Source organism: Callorhinchus milii, unplaced genomic scaffold (assembly GCF_018977255.1).
Source record: "Callorhinchus milii isolate IMCB2004 unplaced genomic scaffold, IMCB_Cmil_1.0 Scaffold1, whole genome shotgun sequence".
In the NCBI taxonomy this organism is placed as follows: domain Eukaryota; kingdom Metazoa; phylum Chordata; class Chondrichthyes; order Chimaeriformes; family Callorhinchidae; genus Callorhinchus; species Callorhinchus milii.
The window spans coordinates 20,535,752-20,554,865 of NW_024704742.1; the positions used below are offsets into that span (position 1 = coordinate 20,535,752).

General features: G+C 38.5%; 1 protein-coding gene across 2 annotated transcripts in view; it reads right to left on the reverse strand.

Annotated features, from left to right (window-relative positions):
- The window catches only part of fstl5 (follistatin-like 5), a 297,390-nt gene extending 278,680 nt beyond the window's left edge, over window positions 1-18,710 (reverse strand). For both annotated transcript variants that reach the window (XM_007899184.2, XM_007899183.2), the window contains exons 1-2: window positions 18,574-18,710; window positions 7,296-7,329 (exon numbers count right to left, since the gene is read on the reverse strand). In XM_007899184.2, the coding sequence (XP_007897375.1) occupies window positions 7,296-7,329; window positions 18,574-18,699 (160 nt within the window). In that variant the 5' untranslated portion in view covers window positions 18,700-18,710. The remainder of the gene's footprint in view (window positions 1-7,295; window positions 7,330-18,573) is intronic.
- Between the last annotated feature and the right edge of the window lie 404 nt (window positions 18,711-19,114).

Sequence of the window (19,114 nt, forward strand, 5' to 3'; positions counted from 1 at the left end):
GTACAACTAGTAGATGCTGAAAAGGGATCAGGACCAGTAATCCTGAGCGATATTAATCTCATTGAAAAATTTAGTACAAGATCATAGCAACAATTGTACACATATGCAATACATAGCTCCATCATAAGCCCATTGTATTACTGATTAACAAGATTTACCAAAATGTCAAAGTATAGATGGTACACAACGAGCACAGGAAAATTAAGCACATTATTATCCCAGAACATGGGAAGTATATCTTTTTTTTAAGGAAAGCAACTATTTTACCAAACATTTCTTTAGAAGTAAAGGAAGACAGAACAGTTGGCTCCCATGAGATTTAGACCATGCTGTGAAGCAGTGTGGCAAAGCCACTGCAAAATCCTCCAGGTTTGAGAGAGGGAAGATATAACTAGGCACATTGAAAAACGAAGCATCATTGAATGGCTTTTAGAAATTCTAAAATATTTATTCTTGCATTTTTGGACAGGATGGGACTGACAAGTTATTTTCCCTTACATTCCATGTTCACAGAATCAGTTCTCCCAACAGACAAAGCAACTTAATATTCACAAGATCAAAAGATTGGTTTGGATGAAAAAAAGCCATCTTCAGCCCATCCGATCTCATCCTTCTAGAATACCCACTCCTACTGTCCTCTCATCACAGCATGAACCTGCTTTTTAAATGAGTCCAGTGGCATGGCCTCCACCACCTTTTCTGGCAAACTGCTCCACTCATTGATTACCCTCCGCATGAACAAAAAATTCTTTGTTATCTGTCCTAAGTTTGCCCTTTCCAACTCTACACATATGTCCTCTTGCTCTACTTTCTTGGTGCATCTGAAAGCATTGATGTTGGTTTACTTTTTCAATCCCATTTAAAATGTTATACTCTATGAGTTCCCCTCTGAGTTGTCTTCTCTCAAGACGAGCTTGCCAATCATTGATTATTGCTCATTGCTCATCCTCATTGCTCTTCTCTGCATTGCCTCTAACCCCTTTATGTCAAGATACAGTCTGACCAGAGCACTGTACAGACTGAGTATAACTTCTAGAGAATGAAATTCAACTGATTTAGTAATATAGTCCAGCATTCGGTTTGCATTGTTCAATGATTCGAAGTAGTGCTTTATGAAATTATCATCAATGACAACAAAATGAATGTATAGACACATTAGTAATTCTATGTATTTACATTCAGTGTCATTATACACTTTGTAATATTGATGAGTTAAAAATCTTATTGCTGCGCAAAATAGGATGTGGAGAAAATGCTGGTATAAAGAGTAATGGAAAATTTGTGTGTATTAATTTATAGTGTCATGATACCAAGCCTCTTCCAGTACAATATTTACACGGAATGCCAACAAGCTCTGTAGGGAGAAATTAAGCATAAAATGCAACATACGAGTGAAATGAGAAAGACTTAGGTCCCTGGGAAAGATGATGGCTTTGCCCTCTAGAAAAAGGGAGGTGATCTGCCTCCAAGGTGATGTGCTTGGCAATGGAATATCAGAATTGTGTCGCCCTTCTGTGGCAATTTCGGCTGTCTAATATCTGAGATAGATGGGTCCATAGTATTGCAAGGCTAGATGATCGATCATCAGTCGTACTTGAAGGGGCAAACCAAGGCACGCATTCTTCTGTCTCAGTTCCTGTTAACCCTAACCCAGTTCAGAGGAAAAAGACTCTTCGACCCATGTGATCTCATTCCGCTAGATTAGAAAACCCACCACACCATCTCAATAATAATCTTTTCTTAAAAAACAAGTCTAAAGTCCTGGCCTCAGCCACCCTTCCTGGTAACCTGTTCTAGTCATTAGTTACCCTCTGTGTAAATAAAAATTTCCTGGTCTAAGGTATCCATACCTTGCCTTTTGCCATTTTCAGGATTGGGTAAGCAGGGTGCTGTTGTGAGAATAGCTGTAGCACGGTATATTACAAACTGTAAAACACACATGTGCAAAAGTATAAAAGTGCATACACTCGGGAGAAAAATGTGTCAAGCGGTGCAAAGAAGAAAGAAGCGGATAGAAGAGAAGTGCAGAAGCCAGATGTCGTGGTGGGACTGGGGATTTGCGCTCGCACACCCTAGACCCCAGAGCAACATTCTAGGCTGGGTAGGGCAGATCCATTGGGGGTCGCAGAGTCAGAGGGATGGTCGAGGCTGTAATAAGGGCTGAGGTAGTGTTAGGAGGGATAGGTCTCATTGGAGCGGGCAAAGGCAGGAAGTGCAGAAAGGGGGATGGTGCATGCCAACAGCACCAACCCCCTTTCTGCACCACTATCCTACCTCCTGCAGGGAGAGGGCATTGAAAGGGAGGAAAAGGAGATTGCACATGTCAACAACTTGTCCTAGCTGCCGACATTTTAACTCCTGCAACAGAGGAAAGTGCAGGAAAGGGAGATAGTGCATTCCAAATAGCTTGTCCTGGGAACTGCTACCTTACCTCCTGCAGGATTAGTTCAGATGGAAAAGCCTCGACCTATCTGATCTCATACCTCTAGAACATTCACCTCATCATCACAGTAACAATCCATTATTCAAACGAGTTCAATGTCCTGGCTTCAATCACCCTTCCTGGTTACCTACATTTTCTCAGAGCTTTTTTCCCTCAGCAACAAGCATTTTGTTTAAAATTATTACAATCTGTACTCACTGTACTATACTTGCTGATTAAGCATCTGAAATTCACTAGTTTTTTGGACTGCCAGGTGTCTGACACATGTGCACACTTAAGAGAATCCAAACCAATTTGAATTCCCCGTATGCATACCACCTACACATGGGAACTTCACTGTGTCTTACATGATGTTATGCAAACAGTCAACCATCTAACTGTGTGCCAGTAAAATCTTCATTGACGATATTCAATTTCTCCTAAACAAATATGGACGTTCATATTATATTTGAATGTAAATTGTCCATATTACACAAGGTGTAAATTGTCAAGGATTTCAGGCTGTCTTTCTTGATTTAATAGCGATTCTGGCCCTTTAAACATCTGATAAAACCGAAGGATTAGTTGATCATTCTTTCCAAACCAAACATTTTCTTGTAGGATTATTAATTCCATCAGAAGATTACCAGAGTAAATATAATACACAATTAACATGAAATAAAATATTCATTCAAATTACTGGCAGAAACAAAACAACTTTTATATGAATCAGGCACTGATTTTACAATTATCATAAAGAATGGAAGTATTATTCTGCAGCAGGCGGCTTCACTTAGAATACAGGGAGAATTTCCACCCGGATGTGGACTTTCATTATTGTTCTAAAAATTTCAGACCTTGCAGAATTATTCAATGCAGTCTCTGTTTTAGGCATTTTTTTTAAACAAAGAATTACACGCTTTAAAATTAAGACTGTATTAAGAATTTGTCAAATTTTTCATGCTCTGAAAAGCTAAGAAAGTAATCTTGAGTCCACACTCAGGTGGAATTTCTTCCCTGAACAATTCTGTTTTTTCTAAGTGACTGAAACCAAGTAATCATGAGAACAGACACGTAAATTGGCATTTTGAATAATACTAAAAATTACATTATTTCAGGGGACAAATATTCCATCGCTGGGTGCAGGAAATAGATTTATAACATTAAATAAACAACAAAAGCAAAGGTGTTTTATATACCTTAGTCTGCATTATGCAGCTCAAGAGCAAAGATCCTTTCAAGAACTATTTTTATGTGCATGGGGATAGCAGAGCCTGCTAAATATTTAAATCTTTCCGTTGATTCTCTTTCTCCTTCATGCTGCAGAAAATAATGTAAAACAAACTTTCCCTGCTGCTATCAATGAACAGTGGATTTGTGCTTTGCTAATAACTATGTTATAAACTGAATATATGTTAACGCTCCATTGGATAGGACTAAACAGAGGATTCAACAAAATGACATCCAACTCACTGGATATTCATCATTCATCAGGTCCTTTGTGTGCATTTGATTTATAAAGAGGATGATAAATGATTTGTAACCAATGTCCAAAACAATCCATCACAGTACCCAGCGAGGTTCTAATTCACAGCATTAACAGGCAACATCCAATGGAGTGTCTGCTGTTAATGTAATCTCTTTAAACAATGTATAACAAATAATATGGTTAGTGCTTTCAATGGCAAACTATGGAAGGCATTCTTCCCAATCAACAGACAAGCGGAGGGAAGAATGGAAGAATAACCATCCCCACCTCAATGTCTGTCAGAGAATTACAATCCTACTGAGTGATTCAGTTCATGCCGTAAGAACACAAGATCAAACTTTCACCACCATCTTTATTGTCAGAACCATCTTTAAACACCATCAGTCTGGATCCTCTTTGTCCTGTGCTGGAGAGAACTCTGAATAAGACATTAGATTTAGTACTGATGACATTCTCATCCAAACATGCCAGTTTCAAGAAATCACATGGTTGGAAATGAATACCTTAAGTAATATTGATCCTTGCCTCTCTGCTATGCAACCACAGAAAAATAGAGCACACCACTGTAGCATCATATATCAGATGTTCATTGATTATATACCAGAAATAGAAGGTCCAGACAATAAACAATAATTAGATACGGTGATCACCCATGATACCTTGATGTAACACAAATTAACTGCTCCCTCAGGAACAGAAAACTACACAAGATATCTTTGGATGATTCTCCAATTATTGAAAAAATACCCTTTATAAAGGTGGTAGATCAATGGTGGTAGATTTTCAGACAAGAGAGAAACCACTCCTCTTGCTTTATATACCACTGTTTTAACATATCTTTCTTATATCTCCCAATAAACCAATTTACTATATTCAATATATACAAATGAGTCAATTACCTGACATCATACAATGATTTGAAATCTTAACCTGCATTATATTATATAGCTTTCAAAATGAATCTCGAGAAGGCCAATTCAGTTCATTAAATTCCTTCCATCTGGCTGATCCTGAACTCCATCCCAATCACTCCCATCTTCTGGGGGGTGTTCTAAATTTGTCTGAACTAAATTACTGAGTTACTCCTTGAACCCCAAACAGTACCAGGCAAAATTGCCAGTTTATTCATCCATAACCACACATCACCACTATTCAATTTGGGACACAAAAAATAACATTTTCTCATTCCCAGATCCCCAAAACACAAACCATTGGATCCTGTGAAGAATTTGCTCATCTCAATCTATACCTATTCCTATAGCAGTCAATATTATTTTCTTTGGAATAAATCAATCAGCTTAGTGTGAACTGCTCATGTTGGGAGTCTGTTCTATATATCTGCTGCTTTTGGAGTCTCAGTTGAACTATGCCCTCAAGATCTATCTCTATGATCACTGGCTCACATAAATCATTTACACTGCTTGTGTATTTTGAAAACCAAATCATTCCCTCCCCCATCTTCTTTTTCCCCAATGATGACAAGTTCAGTTCAGCAAACCTCTCCTTATTACCTAGAGCCATTAATTACAGAATCATCTTTGGACAGTGATTCGTTCCAATTGTGACTCATTTTTTTATATAAAAGGCAGAGGCAGCAAGCACACTGTATCCAGTATGAAATTCAATCAGTCTCATCATTCATCTGGTCTACTTCAGAGTAACTTTCATCTTAAGATCAAATGAACTTGTATGCATTTTATTAGCTTTGAATTGACTTGAAACTTTAAGCTTCCTTCATCACATTTGCAAATGGACAACTTTTTATTATATATATTTTCACTTTTCCAGTGACCATATGTATTACTTCACTATAAATATATAATCATGTTTCTACTGCTACTTGGCCAACCTACTTATGTAATCTAGGTCTTCTTAGATAGTAGAATAAGAGGACATAGAGTTAGTTGCAAAGGGTAATTTCAGGACAGATACCAGGAGGTTCTACTTTACTAAGGGGGTAATTGACGACTGGAACAGGTTGCCAAGAATATAGTTGAGGCCAGGACATTGGACTAATTTAAAAAGCGGCACGATACTGTGATGGGGGAATAGTAGGATGGGTATTTTGGAAGGATGAGATTGGATGGGTCGAAGGGTCTTCTTCATCCAAACCAATCTTCTGATTTTGTGAACACTGTTCATCTGCATTATATTATTCAGACTTACATCATCAGTTAATGTCAAGTCACAAAAAGTGATTCATGATGTCAATAGCAAGAAACTAAGAACAAGCCTCGGATAGCTCTTACCAGTTACTAGCTTTGACAAAGTTTTGACAAAGCAATTAGAAATTTTGTATGCCTCCCATTGCTTAGCAGGTTGTCAAAGTAGCAGCAGGATAGTCTCTCTTTAATTCAGTAAGGTTTAAACTTCGTTAAAAGTCTCACATGTGAAATCTTAAGAAAAGCCTCCTGAAAATGCATGTCCTCTGAATACGCTACACACTCCATTTTAATTACGTTCCCAAAAGAATTCCATTACAATTTGTGATGCAACAATTACTGCTTCGAAATCCATCTTGACTACTCAGACAGGCACTGTGCTCTTTAAATTAGCATTTATAACATCCCACATAATTCTTTCAAACATTTCCCCCTGCTGCAGATCATCTGTAATTTTCAGGTTCAATCTCTCAATCTCGCTCTTTTTTTAAATGAGTATAAGGAAAACATTTGCTATCCTCAGCTGCAGTATTTATCGACCTACTAATAATATTAACCAGATCAAGCATCACCCATTGTGTTCGTTACAATTTTCTTGAGGATTTTGATGTGTACCCCATCTGGTCTGGCGTAGGTGTGTAGCATGTCTTAACTTACATCACCATACATGTTTCAGCACAAACATTCAGCTCTGATTACGTGTGAGTCAATATCATTTTGGGGTTTGAGGACAAGTTTTATATGTATTACAAAAGTACTAGGACAACTTTAGAATAGAATTACTCAATTTATATTAGAAAGGAAGTCTAATGACTTGCTTCACACTCCAGAAAAAAATTATGATTAGTTTATCTTAAAAAAGTCAGAGAATCATAGAAATTTAAAGCGCAGAAGAGCCCATTCAGCTCATCGAGTCTGCTCCAGCTCTCATCGTAAGGTGTTTATTAAATCCCTTTGCCATATCCCCATACCTTTCAAGCCTCTATCCTTCATATATCTGTCTACTTCCCATCTGAAACCCACATGCTCTACCACTCTAATTGACAGGTCACTCCACATCCCACCAACTGTCTAGGTGAAAAAAATTGCCTAAATTCTTCTTTCGCTCTTATTTTATATAACTAAGATTGATTTCTCCAGCGATAACAGAAAACAACCAGCTGTCAAAAGAGTTTAAATTCCTTATAAAGTCAGTGAAATTATAATTGCAATGACAACTCACCTTTTAGTCTTATGCTCTCTGGGTTTCCATCTTGCTGTAATGAAACAGAAAAGTATTAGAAACAATTAGCAACCTGTGAATTTTAAGTACATTAAATAAGACAGTATTTTACAAGTTGTGGAATGATGAAAGTTTACATGATTGGCTTTAGATTGCATTAATAGTATACAGCTCTCCAAAAAAAAAGCAAAAAGTCATTATTAAATTCAGCACTGACAGCATAAAACTCTTAAAATCTGCATCTTTTTTAAAAACAGAAAAGTAGCAAATCTAGTAACTAGTATGTAATATTCCTTCCAAATTTCCTGGCTCCCCCTTCAAATTAGGCGGGTAAAATGGACTGAACAATATACTGCTCTGAATTCATTTCAGCAGTTTCTGTGATAAACCAACACAAGATTCTTCTACAGTACAGTGTGCTGTATAAATGTAAAAGAGGCACTATATAAATTAAAATTGTTGTGATACAGACAAGGTTGGTCATGCTGCAGTGCAGTACCATTGTAATGTGGTAGAAGGGATCCATAAAATCCCATAAAATAGAACGAGATACTGTAATACATCAAAGGATATTAAAGTTAATTAGCTTTTCATTAATCAAATTTTTATACTGCCAAAAAGGTTATTAGTTTTAATCATAGAATATTTACAGCACAAGGCCAGCCCATTCTTCATGACTGTACTGTTGCGACCTCTTCCATTGCATCTATCTATCTAGTCTCATTGCCTTGCTCTTTTGTCATACCCTCTAATGTTATTTTTTCTTCAAGTATTTAACCAATTCCCTTCTAAATACTGTTATGGATTTGGCTTCAATATCAATTAGTCGTAAGATATGGGTCAAATTTGAGATATTTAACATGTTTCTTAAATAAATCTGTGTTGCTGATTCACAGGAATGCTAGTTCAACTGAATCTACTTTCAATCTATTTTTAAGTTTCAGTGACTTTATTTGATCATCCAGGTAATCAACACATGAGAAAACCCATCACCATGCTTAAGAGTACCCCAACCAGAGTTCCAAGCAACTAAACTACACATGGAAATTCCCAAGCCTTGACTCTTGCCAACCTGTGCCTAATACTCTTTGGAATTAGGTAAGCAGGATGCATCGCTCCAAGAATAGCGTACGCATTCAATTCCTACAGTCTATCTCTGAGATTTCCATGTGTAGGTGGGATGCATGTAAATCTCAGCTTGGTTTAGATAATCTTTTGCATGATGATGGGTTTCCGAGTGTCAGACATCCAGCTGACCAAAAAAAAGGAAATTCCAGTGATATTTATTGCAATGGAATGTGGACTCTCTGCCTGGAGGGATGCATCCTGCTTACCTAATTCCAAAAAAGTAGTAGGAATAGGTTAGCAAGAGCCTAAGCTTGGGGTCTCCAGAGTGTGCATCTAACCAGCTAAAACTGCATAGCTTGCCATTGATATCACTGTGTGGCGAGCTTTCCTGCTGCTTGTCCAGCTAGGACCACCTTACGGTTAAGGCTTTAGCTTCCAGGGTTAACAGGATCTGACTGAGAAGAATCCCTGCCCCAGTGACTGATCTGCCCTTCCAGATCCTGCTGATGAACCAGCCTGACTTTTTCCCCCGTCATCAGCAGTGCCCTGGGGTACCACGGAATTGCCTGGCTCAGAAATTGGACAACTGAGACCGTCACAGAGGGCTGGCTCCATTCTGACATTCTGTTGCCAAACATGTCACCTTGGAGCCAGTTCAGTTACAAGGAGATCCTGCTTGCTATGAGAGAATAGGAGAGGACGGGTGAGTGGGAGAACAAATAAGAACAGAGAAGGCTAGAAGCTGCAATTGACTTCTGTGATCCGTACTAACAAGAGTCTTGTTACATATCCACCCCACTTCTGATTCACAAATCCTGTTGGTGATATTTCATAGACTAAAAAATATTTGATTATATACTTGTTTTGTATGAATTGCAGTTAACATGAAAAATAGTCTATCAACAGCAAGACTTAACTATTACTCATACAAAACTAAAGAATGTAATTGGAAAAATAATGACTGCTCGTTCTTCGTCCTCTTCGCCCGTTCCTCCCCCCGACTCCTCGTTGACATTGATGTGTCCAAATATAATTATATTTTTAATGTAGCACCTTTTCAAATTGGTCAGAAATCAGATTTATTGTATTCAGATTGCACAACAATTGATTGAGATTGCCATTGAATTTCTGAGTTCAGGCAAGAGCTGTGCAACTACTCCAAGAATGACAGAAATTTCAAGCAAACAAAAAAANTATTATTCCAACGCACCAAGGAATTATACACATGTCAGGAAAGAGAAGCTTGCAGCATCCCTGGAGGGTCAATACAAATGAAGGGAACCTAGATTCGTCATACTTTAACCGATTTTACAGCAAAAAGTCCCATAAGTGTTCAATCTGTCACATGAGCACCTCGGGGATTATTGCTATAATTTACCTGCAGCAGACCTTTTATAGTAGACAATTTACTGGTTTTATAGAGAGAAAGAGCAAATAAAAATCACACAGCAACCTTTGTCAAAACAATTACTTTTATGAAGCAAAACTTTCCACGACTAGGAGGAAAACAAAAAGGTCCATCAATAATTCAGCTGCAGGAAAAAATAATCACCATCTCAGTTTCAAGGAGTAAGCCACTCGATGCAGGCAAATGATTTTTTTGCACTGCAAACATCCAAATAATAATAATAATTCTTGCATTTGATATAGCGCCTCATCACGTCTTTGAGGCATCTCAAAGCGCTTCACAGAATATACTGTAAAGTGTAGTGACTTTGTAGTTTGTGGGCGTTAGCAGACAAAGATGATGGGTTCCACATTTCGACTAAAAGCATCAAGAATAGAGCCCCGAAGAACACCGCATTTGCTCGTGCAGGAGCAGGTGCAATTGAAGGGACATGGAAAGAGGGATCATGAACATGCATTACCACTGAAGTGGATCAGGGAGGTGAAGAAGCAAGGAGTAATTAATGGCGTCAAAAGCTGTCAAGGAATCACGAGTGTCCAACAACAGTGGCAGGGATATTATTTATGTTAAAAAAAACTTTGAATAAACAGGTACAATTCAATGCAGTTTGCATTGTTTTATCAAACAATGGGAATATATATTAAATAATAATCTTTACATTTGATGCAACACTTTCATGTTGGTAAGACATCTTAAAATGCTGCACAGGATTTACTGGTTCCCTTACATATTCTTGGGATCAGCTCACATTCTGTATGTGGACATGAGTACAGACTTAACTTGTTTTATTTTAGAAATAAAACTATCAGTACATGATTTCTGCCCAACTTTCACATTTCCGAATAGAAGAAGAGAACAAGTGAAAAATGTTAGTAACAAATAGAAGATTTCTCTCTGCAATTTGAGAATGTTGAAATAGGATCTAAACCATTGATGAGGTAAATAATCCTAAAGGCGAGGAATTGGTTTAAAAATAGCTCAATCCTTAGCTATGCCATGTGAAAATGCAATTAAAATACAGTGTAGCAGGGTTGCACATTAAACACGTGACAAAAATCCTTCTGTTGCAGTCACAGAAAGTGCTGACCTACAGGACTGACAAGTAATACAGTATCAAATAATTAGAATGAAGGATTTCTCCACTGAATGTACATGACCTCTATTTACTCTTTCTATTCCTAGTCTTCAGCTGAACAGCGAGTTGGTCAATATATAAATCTATAAAAGTTATCATAAAACAAACCATTCCATTAATATCTAAGGTAGATGAACAAATGTGTATTATTTCTACAATGTTGGCCTTTTGTACCACAACTACAATTGTTTTCTTTTTGTTTGGAAGGGAAGGGGGAATAATTTTTATTATGAATACTTGGAGAGTATAGCCGACAAATGGGTTGATGTGATAGAGTAATTCATGAAGTTTGTTTGAAAGAGAATATGCATAGAATTACATTGAATTATGAGATTGTTACAACACCAAACAGCGAAGGCACTGGGGGATAGAGTTCCAGAGCCTAGGGGCTGAGAGGCTGAAGGCCCGGCCACCGATAAACTAATCAACATTCAAACTGCCTCCATTCAAACTTCATGAATTACTCTATCACATCAACCCATTTGTCGGCTATACTCTCCAAGTATTCATAATAAAAATTATTTAAGCAAATTATTGTCAAAAGGCAAACATATTGTGTCCACATTTAAGATAATGTATATATCCATCCAGCCTCATTATACCAGGGTACTTGGGAATAACCATTTTACCATTATAAGTCCATGTTTGTACTAAAACTCCTGCAACGCAATGTATAAGTTTTAGTAAAGTTGTGAAACCAGAAATTTTGCAAAATTCCTTAAATTTTCAGTAAAATTGTGTAACTATGAAATCATTGAAATTAGGAGTCAGGGATTTTGCAAGAAAGTGATCATTCATCCTATTGATCATCTAGCCTTGACACTTTTTAGCATTATCAACAAATAAATAAGATATTATGAAAATTTATTTTAGCTTTATTTTGTAACATTTACACCAGTTGGTCTGATATTTCTTCTGACCGCAGTTACACTTCATAAGGCCTTGTCCATCACAAACAGACTGTGCAATGACAGCTGCACGGAGTGACACTGATTTCTTCTGGTTGACGCAGGTCTCTGTTAACAATCGTGGTGGGCAGAAGACAAATTGATTCCTGGAATAGTGACCCCTCAATATCCTGGCCTTCACTGCTATCTTGTACTAGTCAGTGTCTAAATCTCGATGAATGATAACACCATGGATGTTCCTGGGATCCCCTCTACCGCCTGTCCACTGCTAGGATGGGTTACAAGGCTTTACGAAGTATACCTATGATCAGAAGAAACGTCAGCTAACCATTGTAAATGCTTCAAAGCAAAGCTAAAATGTAATTCCTGGTATTAACTTGTGTTAACAAATGAACATTTGACTCATCAGTGAATGAAATTTCACATGAAGTTTATGGTGAATAAAATATGAATTTTCATAATACGTTATTTGTTTGTTGATAATGCTAACAAGTGTCAAGGCAAGGTTATCAATATGATGATATGATCCTTTTTCACAAAATCCCTCACTCCTAATTTCACAACTTTACTATAAGATATATGTGTAATGAAGCATGAAAAATGTGTATGTAGGATCCTGTGGTAACAGTCATACAAGGATGGTGGTGTCCATATAAAAGGTAGTAATTGGATAGTTAAAAAGTAACTTCCATCCAAAATCCCTCCACTTCACTCTCTCCCTACCTCTCTCCCTCACCTTCTCTCACTCCCCCGCAATCTCTCTCCCAGCTCAGACTCGCACTTCAGCTTTTTAAAGCACTTTGAGATGTTTGCCCAAGATGAAAACCCCCATTTAATTGCAAATTGTTGCTGCTGATGAAGTTGGTGATAAAGCACTCCGAGACGCCATCCATCCAGCGTGAAGGGCACTAATATAACTGCAAGTTGTTGTTGCCAAGAATAACTTGCTCTTATATAGGGCTATTCTTGTTGAGAAAATATCTTCAAGCAATCCTCACATAACAACAGAGGCTTCAAACTGTGTTGTAATATTTGCAATGTTATTGTGACAACCTAAAATCTAACAAAGTTGCAATGTTTCAGCTTATTTCAAGAATACCATGAATTGAGATGGCTTTGGATCTTGAATATTTCACAAATTCAACAATAAATTAATTTTCTATGAGAAGACAGATTTGTCTTAGAGGCTGAAAGTGTGTTTTAGTCTTCAAGGAGTTAAGTCCAATGGTTTTGCAGGCGTTAATATTGCTTCTTTGTGAAGCCCATATCAGAAATTGAAGTATGCAACAAATGAGTGCATGAATCGCACTCCCCTGATAAGTGGCATCACTTTACCAATGGTACTACTGGAAACCCCTGTTGAAGTGTATAAAGAGATAATTGCTCTACTGCCTCTTTTATATTACATTATATCTCTGGTAAGACTCCGATTTTTTCCCATAAGTGAAAGTAATGTACGGGTATCCTTTCTTCCACTACAGCACTATTATGCAATATACCAAAACAATTTCTCGCCTTTATTTCGGAATTGCAAAAAATGTAAACCTTCCCTCAGTAATAATTTGCTGTTTTAATATCCAATGGCAAGATACAGGGGTGAGATAGTAGTTCTTTTGGTATTGAACAACCATCATCATGTTGTTATAATGATAATACTTACATTTGATACTGCGCCTTTTATGTTGGGGGGACCTCCCAAAGTGCTTCACACGATACACTGTCAAGTGCAGTGATCGTTTTTTGTGGGCGAACTTGGCAGCCAATTTTCTGTTATTTTCTCCTAAGCACAGGCTTTCATTTTTCTTTCTTATGCTAATTTCTTTTATATGCACTTCCTCCTTCCCCCGGTCAACCTCCGATCTTCCTTCAGTGTTCAAGGCCCAGATTTCATGTCTATACATTGATGCTGACCATACACTTAAATATCCTGATTATTATTATCAGCTCTATTTTACTTTACCACAGAAATGCCTCATACTCTTAAAACTCTTCTTTTACAAATCTCTATTCTCGAGTAATCTTGTCCCTTCAAAATTAGTTGAATTTTAATGAATATTTTAAACTTCTTTAAACTTTCATTGTTTTTCATTACTTTAGTTCTTTCTTTTCTTCATAATATTCTTCTTCATATTTTTCCCCCCATTTTTATTCCATTTTCACCCTCTTCCTGTTCAGTTTTTTTCACTCTCCGCCAAGTTTGTTTGGCTTTTCAGGTTCCTTTTATTCTGCTGTGGTTTTTTTGACTGCTTTCAAGTGTTCTTACAGACCGGTATAGCTCTCTGCTTTTTGTTTATTTGTGCTATTTGCAGCATTCTCAGGGAAACTCTCAACACAACGTGTGCTCCAGTGAAGGAAGGTACTTGTACAGAGAGGATGGCTAACAGAAGATGGGCAGAGGCCAGCTGGCGAGAAGTGGCACAGAATGCTACCAGTAACAGGCAGTGAAGGTGCCAGGTCGTTTAGCTTATATTAACAAGGATATTTACCCTCTGTTCCTCATGTAGTCTGCCAGGCCTGCTATCCTTTAAATACTCCATGAGCTGCAAGTAAATTAAACCTTAAGGACTGAATAAAGGCCAATCCTAACATGTGCTCTGAAATCAAATTGTTTTTCCAATTGCCCACAAAACCACCTCAATCAAGTGGTTGTCAATGTGGATCAATGGGCACAGATAAATTACAACTGAAAGAGGCTGAGATATGGATGAAGACCCTTGTCCTCCTGCCCTCCCTCTGTTCTTGAAATGGTGTAATGCACCACAAAGGATTTGAAAAGAGGCAGTGTTGTCCACACAAGCTCCAATACGCTTGCAGTACATCAATAGATGGCAGGCAGCACAGCCACAGCCTACCTACTCATCACTGTATGACTAGTAATGTCCTGAATAATGTGCTCAGAGTATTCTTATTTTCTCATGATCACAGCCCCATCGTTTCTCTTTCTGATGCTAATTCAAGGACCTCCTCCATCAATATTGCACCTCTTTTAGCTGTAATTTATCTTACCCTATCGATTTTTATCTCAAACCACTCCGGGTTTAAAAGGACACTAGTTTCCCAGTAAGAACATCTACAGATCTAAACAGGAGTTTCTTAACATCTTCATTATAATATTCACTGCTTTGAGAAAGAAATCCAGATTTTAGATGTGATACATAAAGCGGAAAATTCTCTGATCATGCATAAATGTAAAGACCCAAGCAGCCAGAGAATACTGTACTGTATTCTCCATATCTTTACACACAAATGGACTTCGGGATTGTGGTTTCGAATTGGATTGCCTCCGCGTGGAGTTTGGGCTTCATATTTTATTTTCCAAAAAGTGAAAAGAATATTACAGCTCTCCTTCTGTGCCCATGAGCACTGTGTACACCCAGAAAATAAACAAGAAGCACTCAATCTTAAGTGACTGGTTTGCTGGCAAGATTATTTAAATGGCAAAAGACCATAACAAATCCTGTAATTGTGCAGGGCAATGGGATGGGACCTGTATGGACAGCCTGCTCACAGCTTCCCTGGGAGTCAAACACCCTGCTGCACTGAGGCCCATTTGAGCTGATCAGTGCGACAGATGAAGGAAATGACATGCAGCTTCTAACTTAATCTTATCTCCAAATCCCTAGGACTGCATTTCACTGAATCATTTGCTTTCAGCCACGATTGCTAAGCACTCTCTATGCTTATTTCTTTTTAATCTAGCTTTACCTCAGGAGCACTGTTCAGAGATGACGGCTGTCCAAATAAACCCTACAGAATTTCTGTATTTATTATCCAGAATCCATCGCAAGATCCACTGGGACGTTTCAGAAGAACACCTGCTTCATAAGTAAAAACACTGCATCTTTCAAGATGCAGTAACACTACCAGCTTGGTATTGTTCTTTACCTTGAACAAAAGCTCTATGTTGATGATTGTCACTAAATTTACTGACATGGACCAGGAATTAATCTGGTTCTGCACTGAAACCAGCAGGGTCCATCAACCTTGAGAATGATCCGAAATATTAGAAAAGATATTTCATGAATACTTATGTTTTACTCCCAATTAATTATTGTCAACATCTGCCATGTGTATGCACTTGTGTGTGTCTGTGTGTTGCATGTCCGTGTGTGCAGGAGCGCACGAGCAAGTGTGTGCGTAAGTGTTCACAAGTACAGGTTTCAAAGGGTGGAAATGGTGTGCAAATATGATGGTATATTTTTGTCTGAGAATATGGGACACAGTGTAAATGCTATACCTGCACTCCACTTTCAATCCACGACTGTTTGTGGGACATTGCTGTGCGCAATTGGCTGCTGCATTTCACCCACAAATATACAGTCAATTCACTTTACAGTATATTTTGTGAAGCACTTTGAGATATCTAGAAAATGTGTGAAGCCCTATATCAAAATGCAAGGATTATTATTATTATTATTACAGAGCTGATAAAATGTAAAAAAGTTGGAGTACGTACGAACTGTCATTGAGCATTCTGAAAACTAAAACACCGTAGGCATGATATTATCATTTCAAAGCAAATGGGACACTTTCTACAATGTGTATGTCAAAGAGTTAACAGAGTATGTCAAACTATTATCCACCTACAAAAAAAACAGTCACTACACTTTACATCAAATTCCTGTGAAGTGCTTTGGGAAGTCCTCCTTACGAGAAAGGCATTATATCAAATACAAGGATTATTATTATCAAGCGCCTTGGGACATCCTCCCGATGTGAAAAGCGCTCTATAAATGGAATCTTGTTGTTGTTGTATTATGTTTATTGCTTAATTTGCAAATGCATAAGAAAATTAAACATAATAGATCCCTTATTAATGCTATGAAATTATGAAAAGTAGCAAATACATTCCTAAAGATCTTGTTTTATATAGATGGGGCTTTGGTGAAGGAACACGGGCAATAAATTATGATCCAACTCTCTGACCATGTCATCTTACTCCTGCCCAACCCCTCAGCTTCCACCTCTAGCTTGAATGCCCAGCCAATAATGATAAGCACTTTGGGATGTCCTCCCAATACGAAAGGCGCTATATAAATGTAAATATGTATTGTTAAATAATTTGGGATATCATGACCATTTAACAACTTTTAAAACTGGAATTTAAGAAAATTGCTGAGACTAAGCAGTGCAAAGTGATTAACTTTACCGACACCATCTTGGCCAATGAGAAGGTAGGCTCAACAATAATCATACTGCGCTGGCAAAGTACCTTAATTGTCCAATTGAAGATTGTAAATGAGAAAAATATGTGGATCCAGCTGTGGAGTGTGTAATTGAAAGATGTTATGGCAGAACATCAAAGTCATAAAAGACGATTTTCAGAGGAGGCTCTGTATGTGCTGTTGCATTAAGTACCGGAATGGGGCTCATTCATTTTAATAGCGATCAGTTGACTGAGTACTTCCAAACATGCAAAGCAGGTGGCAGGAAGCAGCTAACCAAGACTTGGAGGAGAATAAAAAATTAGCTAAAAATTGTATCGCTCGAAAACACAATACAATACAAATTTACATTCACATGGCACATTTCCCGTCAGGAGGAGATCCCTAAGCAACAACAAATTACATTTGCATAACGCCTTTCATGTCGAGAGGATGTCCCAAGGCACTGGACAGTCAGGGATTTGGACCCAAGCAGGGGGTTGGGATCAGGAGGGGCGGAGGGCAGAGAGGGTAGGGGTAGGAGGGTGATCTTGAGACATGCCTTGAAGGAGGCAAGGGAGGGAATAAGGCGAAGGCACTGTGGTATTGAGTTGCAAAGGGAGGGGACAGAGAGGCTGAAGACCCGATGGCTGATTGTGACGTGGGTCAGGGCATGGGATGTGAAGCAGGCCAGAGCCTGCTGAGGGGAGGGAGGATACTGGTTGATATGGTGCTAATAGGTCACAGAAGTAGGAAGGACCAAGGTCATAGAGGGCTTTGAAGGCAAGGTCAATGATTTTGAACTCTATGGTGAATGGGAGCCAGTGGAGCCTGGCTAGGGTGGGGGCTATAAGGTCATGGAGCAAAGTGCAGGAAAGGACACAAGCTGCAGAGTAAGAATGATCTGCAGCTTGTGGAGGGAAGAGATGGATAGGCCGATAAGCAGAGCGCTGGCGTACTCAAGCTTAGTTATAACAAATGTATGGATGAGGGACTTGGCGGCCTGAGGGGAGAGGCAGTGGCGGAGCCGGGCAATGTTGCGGAGGTGGGAGAAGGCAGACACGAATTCATGACACGAATGGCTTAGCAATATTGGCTTGGCACTTGAGCTGGGGTTGAAAGCCAAGGGGGTGGGGAGGGGAAAGAGGACCAACAGCTTGGAAAAGAATGAGAGAGTGCAAAAAGGTGTACAAAAGGATCACAGGACATATTAGTACACCAAGGAAAATGCAACTTGTACCAGACATATGTGGTCGCTAGACATTTGACAATCGCAGGATTGAGTCCTCACCAGGTGCACAGCAGATACCAGGAACACGCCCCATCCCCTCCCACCACCGCACACTGCATGATGAGCAGCACATCTCAGCACAAAATGTGTAAGAGCATTGCCACCATCGTCCTGACTCACTGAGCAAGTGGTTCCACTACCTGGAGGTGTGGAATTTCAGCAGCATCTGCGTACCTTTAGTCACATCAAACAGACTATAGAAGAATGGAGAACCAAAACTAATAGCAGGATATTACTGCTTCTGATTGCCAACAAAATAGTCATTATTGTGTTATATTCATTAGGCAAGAAAGTGTATCATTAAGTAATTAATATCAACAATACCTTATGTCGCAATCGCACCAGAGGTTGATAGTGTTTCGGTCCATACCCCTCTTTGGTCAGCCAACCCTCTGTGCCCAGAAAGACAACACTAAGCAATAAAAGTGCTGATCCCCACTCCTGTATCATTGTTGGTTTGTGCCTGTCAGAGAGAAGTAAATACCCATTAGATATTCCATTTCAGCGTTTATCAAACAATTCAGTATCAAAGTACACATTTTATTCTTCATGCCTTCTAGTTCATCAATGCAAATGTAACTTAAGTGGACACCAAACTTTGATGAAAATTGATATGTAGCTCCAACCTCTTAATGGCAGTTTTTTCCATTGGTGAGAACTGATCACTATAATTGTGGAGAGTGCATCAGTTTAGTGATTTTCATGTTGTACACTCAGGTTTAAAGTTATATTAAAGTCTTTCAACTGCAGTACATCACAAGGAACCATGCAGAAACACTGTAAGTGTCACCTGTATGTTCCGTCCAATATTATCCCCTGTCCAACAGTATGTTTCAATACTTTGACAGATGTGCTATAAATCATT